At 37.4% G+C, this 13209-nt stretch overlaps 1 protein-coding gene across 1 annotated transcript in view; it reads left to right on the forward strand.

Moving 5' to 3' along the window:
* CADPS (calcium dependent secretion activator) overlaps window positions 1-13209 on the forward strand; it is a 557039-nt gene that overhangs the window by 213004 nt on the left and 330826 nt on the right. The window contains 1 exon segment of the mRNA XM_074198830.1: window positions 5488-5568. Within this exon segment, the coding sequence (XP_074054931.1) occupies window positions 5488-5568 (81 nt within the window).

A 13209-nucleotide genomic window follows, 5' to 3' on the forward strand; every position in this document is an offset into this window, starting at 1 on the left:
GCAATATAATATTGTTGTAGGAGCTCAAGATTTCCAAAGGACTTTGAAAAACTTGACTCATTTGATCCTTAACAACAAACCTGAGAACAGATACAGCTATTATTCCCATTTTAAGGATGAAGAAACTTAATAGTTAATGATGACTAACATTTATATAGCTCCTAAGAGCTGTAGGATTGTGTGAGGAATTTGGGGATGAGGTTCAGCTGTCTCACACTTCAGCTTGTGAGTCCCCAACAGTAGATTTCCTTCCATGATTTCCAAGCTCAGTTTTTTTAGAGAGGGTTATTTATTAAAATTATCTAATAACAAATGCCAGTAGAAAATATTCACCATAAAATCTTTGGCACATCCTACCATCATTATAAAAAGAGTCCCTGGAAAAGTGAGTCCAAGGTTAAAGAAGGTGTGAAGTAAAGGAAGAGAACACAGTCCTGGGTTTCTAGAAATATCTTTTCTACTTGGGGGACACTCAAAAAGTCCCTCTTAGGCAGAATGTAGCTTCATTCTTGCAGAGTGGTGAATCTGCTGTTCTCCATCATATCTTACCTATTTTCAGCTTCCATTATTGACAGTACCACCAGCAGCTGCTGTCTTGGAGGTTGATACTCAGTAGAACAACCAAAATCCCAAGACACTTTGCAACTCCCAAGGTCCTTGTCCCAACAAAGGAGAAGGGATGGAAAGAGCCTGAGAAAAGGCCAAAGTTCAAGCAAAAGTGTCCTCTCCATCCCCCAGGAAGTTTATCCCTGGATCACCTGCTTCAATCACTCCTCTTCCATACACTCAAATAATTTTGATAATTTTGATTCTGGACCTCTTTAAGAGATGTGCCATAGACCATATTCAAGTTTCCTTTGCTAATCCAAACATTCTTACTCTCAGCATAAGTATGGTTGGTAGATTGAAGCTTGTTTTTACTTATTAATGTGCCTTATCATTTAAGGTCTGGTGACTTTATTTTGATTTGTCAATCCCTACCATACATTTATATGTTATGAATATGTACATGATATATATATATATATGAATACTCACATGTATGTGTGCAATATGAATATTCCTGTGTTTGTGTGCAAATATAGAAACACACATGTCTCTGCTATTAAAATGCGAGCTCCTTGAAAGAAAGAACTATTTGTACCCTGATGTCAATTCCCAGGCTTAGCACAATACCTCACTCATAGAGAATACCTAGTAGATGCTTACTGGTTGATTGGTTATTAATGGACTGAGTGCATTTTCCCAATCTCCCCAGAAGATGTAAGGTTCTAGTGAGAAAGGACTGTTCTGTTTGTGTCTTTTATCCCCAGTGTTTACACAGTGAATAGCACACAGTAGGTGCTTAAGACATGGATATATATGTTTTGTCTTTGTATCCCAGAGTTTATCATAGTTTCAGGTATAATGCACAGGAATTGATTGATTTACTGCAGACTGACTGACAATTTCCCTTCCTCATAAAATATAAGTTGCTTGAAGGTAGGAATTTTTTTTATTTCTGTCATTATGTACCTTGTTCCTGGTAAATATAGTTAATTGTTGCATTTACATTTAGTTGAATAAATACTAAATCACAGATACATAGGGTAAAGGGAAGAACAATGAATTTGGTCATTGAGGGGTTTATTGGTGAAGGAAAGAAATCAGACAATTTAAGAAAAAATCATATGTTCTTGAATCTATCACAAAAAAGGAAGCTGTATATTTCAACCAATGCTCTGTCTCTACTGCTGGGATTCTCGGGAGCATCTTCCTACATTCTAAGAGGCCAATAGGATCATTCTCATGCTTCAGAGAAATTTCCTAGACTAGAGGATGAATTTATTTGGAAGACTCCCTCATTCTCTCTTTTGTAGTCTTGACATGGATAGCTTTTCCCTGAACTGATACAAACTCTTTAAATAAATTCCTCACTTTGGATCCTAAGAAAATTATTTAGCTCAGCCTCCATGAAGTCTCCAGATGTTTCATTTGCATATATATTTTAGTACAAGTTTTTAAAGGGGATTTGCACCTGAATTCTGATGGAATTCCAGGGCAACAAGAGACCAGTGATTGAGCGGAACTGACACATTATTCTGATGAGTCAGTTTTTGGTTTTGTTTTTTCCCTTTTGGGGACTGGAGATCAACAGAGAATCCATAATCTATAGTCATAGTTTATTGTTGGCAGTTATGGGATTCATTGTGAGCTTTCTCTCTTTTTAGATTAATTTAAAACATATTGTCAAAAGTTTGATTTGATCACTTCCAAGGTTCCTTCATCCTCTAATTCTACGATCCTTTGAGCTATACAAGACAGAACAAGATGGGAAGATCACTGGATTTGGAGGCTCAATTGATTGAGTTTGAGGCCCAACTCTCTGTGTGTGATCCTGGACAAGTCATTCATCATCTCAGGGTCTTATTTTTCTCACCAATGAGAGAGAAGAGCTGAACCCCTAAGATTCTTTCCAGCCCAATATTCAGATCCATTTTTTTTCTTGATAAACTTATTACTTTCTGAATTCCTGAGGAGGAATCTCCCTCCACCCCCCCCCCCATCCTGCACAAGGTGTGGGCTAACACCTTGTCTTTTCATTAAAGCTTTAGGATTGTCTGGAACACTCAGATGCTAAGTTGGCCAATATTTGACAGAGATGGAATCTGAATTTCATTCTTCCTGAAGTTAGGAACATCCCTAGTGATGTGATAAATCAAGCTTATTCTTCAGCTAATTAAATGTATAGTGTGAGCATTTGTTGCTTTTAGTCATTTTTCAATCATATCCATTTCTTGTGACTCCATTTAGGATATTCTTGATGGAGATACTGGAGTGGTCTGCCTTTCCTTCTTCAGTTCATTTTACAGATGAGGAACTGAATCAAATAGGATTAAGTGACTTTTCCAGGGTCACACAGCTATTAAGTGCCTGAGGCCAGTTTTGAACTTTGGAAGAGGAGTCTTACTGATCCCAGGCATGGCACTCTATCCACTGCATCACCTAGCAGCCCTTAGTTGCTGTGTTAGCATTTACACCAGAAATCACAAATATTGCAAATAATTGATTTTTTACTACCTAGACTTTAAAAAGTAATAGAGAATGTGTTAATAATGTCAATTGAATTGTAAAATATGTGGTGAATTTTCAGAGGGCTACCAGCATACTCCTGGCCGATTCTCTATCCACTGCAGCAAGATTGAAAAACAGTTGCTCCCAGCCCCAACACTTTCAAGTGTCTCAGGTTAAATAGAATTGGGAAATGTTTAACAAAATAACTAACTAAAAATGTAACATAATTTAGATAATTTAGGGTTTTCTAATTCATCATGTGGCCAATCTAGATCCATTTCTATTTGTATTTAATGCCATTACACTATACTATGCTTCTTTTTGTAAAGTCACACTATCTGGTAAATAATTGATGTAATGTAAAGAATGCTGAGGAAGTCCAAGATCCCTCAGTTTGAAATTCCTTGCTTTCTAGATGTATAATGTTGGGCAAGCCACTTGTAGCCTCATTTTCATATTTTGTAAAATGTACAAGATAGCTTTTCAGCATCTACCTCATGGGGCTGTTGTGAGGCTCAAATGAGATAATGTACCTGAAAGCATTTGATCAAACTGTTTTCATCTGTCACTGATCACAGAGTTGGTAAAGAGGAGAGAGAGAGAGACAGAGAGAGAGAGAGAGAGAGAGAGAGAGAGAGAGAGAGAGAGAGAGAGAGACAGAGAGAGAGAGAGAGACAGAGAGACAGAGAGAGAGACAGAGAGACAGAGAGACAGAGAGAGAGACAGAGAGAGAGAAGCTGCTTGGTCCTTGATACACTTGTATCGAAAAGACAAAAGAACAAAACAAAAACTATGTATATGTATGTTGCATGTGTTTGTGCATGTGCATGCATGTATATGAAAACCAGTTTAAGTGATTTGTCTAATATCATACCTAACTAGTAAAAGTCTGATCCCAAATTTGAACTCAGGAATATGAGTGTTACTAACCCCAGGCCCAGTGCTATATCTACTGTGCCACCTGGCAACACTCAGAATGAGTAAAGAAGTAAAGTCTAAGAAGTCTGAAAAGGTTAAAAAAACAGACCCAGTTGTGAGAGACACTAAATGGCAAACTGAAAACCACATAATTGACCTTGGAGCAAATAGGAGGCCACTGGAGTATATTGAAGAGTGATCATTTAGTCAACAAGAATTTTAATTGCTTCCTCTGGGCTAACACCAGTCATCTTGACCTACGTCTTGCCACTAGATGACTCTGAGGAGAGTGAGGATGATTTTGAACAGCCCTGCCTCACATAAATCCAATTCATTTGCAAGCCAAGACATCACTCCCATGATGTCATTGGTCCTCTTCAAGAATGAAGGACGAACAACCAACAATTAATTTCTTATTATGTCCAAAGCACCATGCTTGAAGGAAGCCAATATGGTCAGACCTGTACTGCAATCACTGGCAGCAAAGTAGAGGATGGATTGGAGGCTTGAGGAAGGAAGATTAGTTAAAAGGACATTGCAGTTTGTGTGTGTGTGTGTGTGTGTGTGTGTGTGTGTGTGTGTTTCAAAGCCTGAACTAACCATCACATCATAATGTTTTCCCAAAGTGACTTTTGCAAAATTATTTCACCTTTAGCTCCTCTGGTGTTTACTATTGTTTCTTTTGGAAATTTTTTTTTCTAAATTTCTGAACCAATTTTTAGGGTAGGTTTGACTCTTGCATATAAAAAGCATGAGGAAGGGGGAAGGAAAGGAGCAGATAACCTAAATGTTGTTTTCTATTCTGGACTTAGATACATAAAGAAAAATGTCCTTAAAATGCCTTAAAGTCTGTTTTCATTGCAGGTTCATTTTTATTAGACCAAAAAGAATTTGCTGTGTTTGAATTTCCTGATCTTCTATTTATCATGTTTCCTTTTCTGTGAATGAGTTGAAACGATGCTCCAAATTACTGAAGGATTGACTTACAATTAGTTTGAAAAATAATATTAGGCTTGTTTTGGGAAACTAGAAGGAAAGAGTTACAACTCCCATGGTTCATTTCATTCCATTAACTATCTCCCTCTGTCCATTTGAAATGTGTAATTTCTTTCTCTACCTGAAGCACAGAAATGGAGACCCTCAATGAAATTAGCTTTGGATCAATCCTATTCGAACTTAAACTCCTTGAGGGCAAAGATTATTTCAATTTTATAATTATATCCCAGAATCTGAGAAATTATGGACAATAAATGCTGCTAATTGATTGAAAGACAAGGTCATGGATCTACCCTTCCATGAAAATTTGCCACCCTATCAGATGGTACCTCTTGGTGTTTAGATAGGCATTTTGTTCCAACAAAGTGGGTATACTCATTTAGAGATTTGTGGTACTTGAAGGAGGATGATAAATTTCATATTTTCCATTGTAAAAGTGGCAAGAATGGTTTCATGGTGAGATGAGTACTGGGTCCTTGATTGTCTCATGATCTGTGTCTTTGTGTTTTTTTTGTTCAGTTGGACAACCCCGATGAGCAAGCTGCACAAATCCGCCGGGAGCTGGATGGACGTCTCCAAATGGCAGACCAAATAGCAAGGGTAAGAATGGTTTTGTACAAGTTTTCCATGTCTGCCCATTTGGTGAGGGCTGGGTATTAGGGTCCAGGGGAAATTGAATTCAAATGCCACACAAGAGACTCAAGATTTCAGTTCTGTACCAAGACTTTGCCACCATTAAACCTAATAGGGCATCATGCCTTGAAAATTCTTGTCTCCCCTCTACAATATTTTTAATCAGTTGTCAACTACTTCCAAATCTGAAAAGTAAATCCTCTCTTACTTAATGAAAATCTCAGTAACTTTGGGAAAAGTTTAAAATATGACTTAGTAAAACGTCTGAATTAGAATCATGAAATAATTTTGGATCTGAAACAGGAAAATTGAATTTCAAATCCTGCCTGTAACTACGTAACTACTGGAAATTTACCTACCTCTTCTGATCCAGGGTTAGCTAATAGAATCGATACATAGATTGCATCCTATACTGGTAAAGGAAGATTCACATTAATGAAGTCATATCTGCTTGATGTGTTCACTTATATATGTACATAATATATAATCTGCTATATTTTATATACATAAATATACATCCAAGACATATAATATATATAATATAAATATATAAACATTTTAAAACAATTCTAATCTTTTAAATATATACTCAAATTATTTTTGTCACTAATCTGTTGCACCAAGGAGAAAGTTCATAAAAATTTACTGTACTTTATTTCCATTCCATCAGCACTATTGTAATAGCCTCTGTGCTGGGCTCATGGGCTCATGTCTTTCCCCTCTGCAATCCATCCTAAACACAGCTGCCAAAATTATCTTCATCTTGCTCCTTCTTTACTCAACAACCCTCAATTTATCCCCCTAGCTTCTAGAAAAAGATGCAGACTCAACAGTTTAGCCTTTAAGCTCCTCTTCAGTCTGGTTCCATCCTTCCTTTCAGCTACCTTTTGTGTTACTCGGTTCACAACGTAGCTTATATTTTATTCATGTGTGTACATCCTGTTCCCCATCCTGCATACCTCCCTTAAGAAAATGTAAACTGCTTAAGGCTGTGGACTCAGTATACATCTATGGAAACTCAGTCCATGATACATACAATGCTTTGTATATAGAAGTCACTTCTTAAATGTTTACAGGAATGAATTTACTGCAAGCTTTTCATTTTAGACAAAATGGACTCCTCACTATGCCTCCATCTTGCCCAACATTCTTCTTTTTTACAAGCTGCCCTTCTTCTCCTATGCCTAGGTCACCCTGCGTTCATCTCTAGCTTTGGAAACCCTTCTCTTAGACTGAGTTTTGGTAGGTGCCACCTCCTCCATGAAGCTTTCTCTGATCCGCCCTCTCCCAGCTAACAGTAGGCTCTCCTTCCTCCAAATTTTCTTAGAGCACTGGAGATCTCTCCTTGACTTTGATCATGCCACATTTTATATTTTTACCTGTCACTTTTCACTTTGCTTTTCTAGTTAGATCCCAAGCACAAGGCTTTCATTCATTAGGTCCTGCACTCTTTAGGTACTGTGTCCTGGGTTACATCCTTGGATCTAAAGCCCTTAATTGAGTGTCTATTACATAGTAGGGGTATTCATAAATATTTGTTGATTGAATCATGGTTAGTTGTGTTTCCTAGTAGAGACATTCAGGGAACCTGCTTTAGTTTAGAATGAAATAAAATTACCAAGCCAGTTCTTTGTAAATATGTGTTTCTACACAATCTGTTTCCTTAAATGGCTAACATAAGCCCCCTGCTGTCATAATATTGGCTTAGAAACATTTTCTACTTAGTTATGAGCTAGTAGGCATCCTTGTTTATAGTATAGTATGGAGAAAGGACTACGGGAAGGCCTTGGTGGTATTACTTGGTGTAGTGCCAGGAAAACTCTCCTGGGCTGTCCCTGAGGCACAGAAGCTAGGGGAATCCAGTGGGAAAAGGAAAGGAAAAGAGGAACTAAGCCTTCTTCCCAAGCTATTCTCTCATCCTTTCTAGCTACAAGATAGCAAGAACACCTTGCTTTGAGTCTATAAAGGATGTTCTTGCCTTTTGGTAAGATACAGCTGCTGCCAATATGCTCTGGCCCCAAGGCCATTGTGTGGGCTCTCCCAGGGTAGTCTCCTACAGACAGCAGGTGTATTGTGGTGGGCCTTTATTGGTCATCTAGGTCAACCTTGTATTGTGATTATACCTGGCACCTGCTCCCAGAATAGAAAGGAGATGAGGATGAGAAGAATGAGTCAAATCATAAGGAAAGATCCTAGCTATAAAATAATAATAGGTCTTCCAGACCATGGAGTTCATCCCCCTCATTCTAGAGAAGAAATTGAAGTCCAAAGAGGCCAGATAATGCCCAGCTTTATCCAGTCAGTGAGTATTTGAGGTAGGATTCAAACACAGGTCTTCCAAACACCAAGTATGAACTTTAGCTAGTATATCACCTGATGACAAAGTAATTCATGATCTCAGAATCATATAATCTTAGGAGTTGGAGGAAATCTCAGAAATCAGTAGATAGAAAGACAGGCTAGAAGTCCTGTCTCAAGACTTACTATCTTTATAGCTCTCAATAGGTCTTGTGTTTTCCCCTCTTCACAGCACCCAACTCAGGGTTTTGTGAGGATCAAATGAGGTAACATATGTAGGCCATGAGCTCCTTCAGGGGCTGATTTTTGCCTTTTTTTCATATCCTCAATGTCTGCCACCTAGGAGGAGATATTCATTACAAATATTTGTCATATAAAATTAGCTTGATGCATGAAGCACTCTGCAAATTTTAAAATGCTACATAAAAAGCTATTGTGGCACACAGTAGGCACTTAATAAATTCTGTTCATTGATTATAATTAAGGTCACCTGTAATTTACTTTCTCAAATATAACACATATCTAAATGTGAGTCACTTCTACACTATCCTGACAAGTAGTTAAATTTGAATGTTTCTACAGAAGTGGGACCCATACATCCCAAGTCAGATCATAGCACATATGGATAGCTATTAAAAAGTGAGTATTTGGGGTGGCTAGGTGGTGTAGTGGATAAAGCACCGGCCTTGGAATCAGGAGTATCTGGGTTCAAATCCGGTCTCAGACACTTAATAATTACCTAGCTGTGTGGCCTTGGGCAAGCCACTTAACCCCATTTGCCTTGCAAAAAAAAAGCCCTTAAAAAAAAAGTGAGTATTTTTCCTTATCTCCAAAGTAAAACCTAATTCTCTGCAGCTTCTACCCTTTACTACTAGCTCTATCCTGTGGGGTCAAATAAATCATATCTAACCTTTCTCCCATATGGTGATTCTTTAATTACTGTCTCCTCTTGCCCAAGTTCACATTTTTTTTCAGTTGACTCACATATGGCATGGGCTCTAGTCTCCTCCCTATTCTGTTTACCCTTTTCTGTACATATTTCAGACAGACAATATCCTTCCTGTAACAAGGTGCCCAGAACTAAACATTGTACTTCTCCCTAGATCTGAATTAGGCTTTTCTTAATTCACTTTATAAGGACAGTAGCTTTTTTTTAAAACTGTTGTTGCCCACTGTAGACTCATGCTCATCTTGGAATCTTCTAACAGTCCCAAATTTTTTTTCTAAAACTCACATTTATAGCCTTGCTTTCCCTATCTTATATTTGCAAAGCCTAAGTGATAAATTCAATTCAGATCATCCACTCAAACTCTGCATTTAAATTTTATCCTATCAATTCAACCTAACGTTATAAGCTGATGAGATGTCTCTGAAACCTGATTTTATTTTCCAATTTGTTGGTTGTTTCCCCATGACTCCCAGTACTGGTAAATTTGAGAGGCATACCATCCAAGAAAATATCAAGAAGTTTTAAAAATATTTAAAAATGCAGGATCAGATCTCTGGGACACTCCAATAGAGACTCCCATCGAATTGCCATTGATTCATTGGTAACTATTCATTTGGATTAATCATACTCAATACTCAAGTAGCTCTCCAATGAGGCAAGTCAAAAGCCATCCATGTCTCTTCATCCTATGTAGCTCTGGACCATATCTTCTAATAAATTTTCCATAAAAGATCCACCTACAACGTGTTGTTGGTCTTACTTGATTTCTTCTGAAATTATAAAGGTATCAGAAGAGCATTATAGATAATCCATCTGTTTAGTCCTCTCTCTTGCTCATATTATCTTCTTACCATGTATTTTCTGGTTGACCTGTTTTCTAGTCTTCATTGAAGTTCCTCATTGGTAATATGCTTCAGTTTGACCACACCTACCTTGAGTCTTTCTATAGCTTTACTGTACTGTCATTAAGTTTAGTGCCATAAAAATACTATATTAATGCTCTCCCTGGCATTACTATAGACTACACCTAAAGGGTCAGAGTCTCACAGTGTATCCAGACCAACAGAGAAGTCCTATTTCCTACACCATCTGACTATTAGGTTAAGATGATTCTGGAAGAGGAAGTGAGAAGGATGTCTTTGCACAACACTCCCCTCACTTTAATGAACATACTGTGCCTGTCGTGTCATCATTCACTTGATATCATAGTCTTCTTCAATTATGAAGGACAACAATCAATCACTGTCCCCTTTTTGACATTCCTTTTTTATTTTTCTAGAGAATTTCATATCTCACTTTCATGAAGGAATTCCAATTGCATACTAGTTTTAAAAGATGACAATTTGTTTCTGGGGGAAGTTTGGAGTCATTGAAGGAATTTTCTGAAAAATAACTGAATCCTTTCTCATCCTCTGTTCAACTTCAAATACCAGCCCAGTGTTCGCCTCTGCTTACTGATAAACAAAGACTGTAGGTTCTCTAACCAAATGTGGTCAACAGATATTCTTCATCCACTTGGACCTTCTTGTGTGGCTGGCCAAAATATATATCTTTGTTATAGATATTGTCTCTCCACCCCCATATATTTGTTTCCAGGGACTCTTTCATTCTTATTTTACATTTTCTTTTTTTCCCAATTACATGCAAAGGTAGTTCTCAACAATCATCCTTTTGCTAGTAACTTATAAGTTCCTCTCTCCCTTTCACTGCTAAACTTCTAAAAAATGAGGAGGGGAATTAATATCCAAAGCCTCTTTCTGCTAACTTTGCACTTCGGACTCACAGATAGTTTGATATTCCTGAAAGGAAACTGATAGTTCTGAAGTGAGAACTGGATTCCACACTCAATCCCTAGAGGAAGACTCCTATAGAAGGCTTTATAGTCTCTTTGGAGAGTTACTTTGAGCACCATCAAGTCTGCAGTTCCTAGAAAAGTATGGGAGCCAGACTGGACAATAGCTTGCTTGCCCACACTATAAATTCTCAGTAGTGCCTATGAAGAGATCAAACTCTGTCTATCAAAGATATTAGTGAAACCCTGGTAGTGCTAAATCAGTCAATTCAATTCAGCAAGCATGAATTTAGAAGCTGCTCTCAGGATGGCACAGGGAGACATGGGGGAAATGATGGTGTTTGTTTTCTGTTCTTGAAGAATAGTGAGGTGATGCTATGACATACACATGAACTGGATTTGAATGGGGGCAGTGCACTTTCTCCTCTTGGGCCTTCTAGATCCATCCTCCAGATATGGAACAGGATGAGAGGGAATTCAGGGTTAAGTGACTTGTCCAAGCTCACCCAACTAGAAAATGTCAAGGGTTTACAGTCACATTTAAACTCGGATCCTCCTGGCTCCAGGGCTGGTGCTCTATCCATTGTACCACCTAGTTGCCCATAGGAACATACAAAACAAATAAACAATCCCAACTTTCAAAAAATTTACATTCTTTTGTACCTGCATTGAAAATAGGGGGAAGGGGGTAACCTCTTTTCCACTGACTTCACACTTTTAAAAAATATATTCATCTTCTAGAATCAATCCTTTTTTAAGACCTCTGGAGGTCTCACAGAATCATATTTCTAGAGATGAAAGAGATCTCAAAAATCATTTAGTCCAAACAGTCATTTTAAGGATGAAGAACCTAGAACCTAAGGAGTGACTTATCTGAGATCACATAAGTAGTAAAAGTCAAAAGTGGAATTGAATCCAGATCCTCTGGCTCTAATCCCTTGTATCATAATTCTGATTTCCATCTGGATGTCTGGGAAGATGGTGATATACTCAGAGGAATTCAGGGAGCTAGAAGAAAGAATGGTTTTTGAGAGGACAGTGATACACTCCGCATTACAGATTGTTACATTAAAAATTCAACAGCAGCCTGTATTTTAAAACAATTAACTGCCTTCCTGTCACTGCCTTAAACAATAGAATCACATTGCTTTAGTTGGGATTTGAAGCTAGCACAATGTACCCTAGGCCTTTATCACCAACATGCTTGCACTTGGCTCCCTAGATATTATCTTTTGATGGCCCCTTTTTTGTCCTTTCCCCTCTGGAAAAGAGAGAATAAACATAACCAGCTAGGTTGCTTCCAACCCCATATCTCCACTCCACACTGCAATTTTGCCTTTAATTCAAAACTGCTTTCAGACATAATGCTATCAAACATAGAAAAGGTCATCAGTGTTCATGGAGAGCAGTCAACATACTTATTTTTAAAGCACCAGGAAAAATTTTGAATATTTTTTGTAATCTTGAATAAAGAAATTTTTGATTCATGTTCAAATATTTCTTAAAATTTCCCCATATTAGTATTAAAGCTTTTCCTAGCTTCAGTTGTTGGAGTCATTCTTTAAAAAAATCTGATCAAAAGTTGATCAGTTCACAAATAGTGAACTCAGATGTCCAGATAGTATTTGCTGGTTCTTAAATAAACCAAAGGTTGGGGTAGAAATTCCCCAATTCAAGAGTCTTTTATATAGAACAAAGCAAGGATATCTGAAAGAATTCTCTTCACACACACACACACACACACACACACACACACACACACACACAAATACACACACATGTGTATATATCTTAATATATATGTATATATATATATATACATGGAGAGAGACATATAGACATAGACCTATACACATGTGAATATATATATATCTATATCTATATATATCTATATATAGATATCCATAAGCATATGTGAATATCTAAAAGCATCTGGTGATATAGTGGCTAGCAGTTCTGAGTTTACAGTCAGAAAGAACTGAGAACTGAGTTGGACCTTAGACATTTTTTTTTATATGTGTGACCCTGAGTGAGTCACTCATTCTATTCACCCCAGTTTCCTTAACTATAAAATGGGAATGATGGCAAGAACCTCCCAGGTTTGTTGTGAGGATAAAATGACATAATAATTAGTAAAAAAAAATTCTTAGCACAATAACTTGCTCACAGCAGACACTATAAAAAGGCTTTTTTAAAAATCATTTTCTCTTCTTCTTCCCATGTAATCTGAGTGTCAAATAAAGCTCTATTCCTCCATCTATCCCTCTTTTATCTTATATCACAGGATTGATATGATAATCTATGAAAATGCCTTGTGAAAAGAAAGGAAATTAAGCCTCTATAACAAGGAAAATTATAATCTTTGTACCAAAATTAAATGCAGCGGAACCTCCTGAGATCCAACAAAAGCACCAGCTCCTCCTTAATAGACCATGATAGACCCAACTACCTTCATAGTTAGCTCCTTTCCTCCCAGTACACATACCAAAAATTGCTTTGAATTTCACATACACACAAATGCATGCATATGTTAATATAATATATGCATTTACATATTTGCCTATCTATA

Source organism: Macrotis lagotis, chromosome 8, assembly GCF_037893015.1.
Source record: "Macrotis lagotis isolate mMagLag1 chromosome 8, bilby.v1.9.chrom.fasta, whole genome shotgun sequence".
Taxonomy (NCBI): Eukaryota; Metazoa; Chordata; class Mammalia; order Peramelemorphia; family Peramelidae; genus Macrotis; species Macrotis lagotis.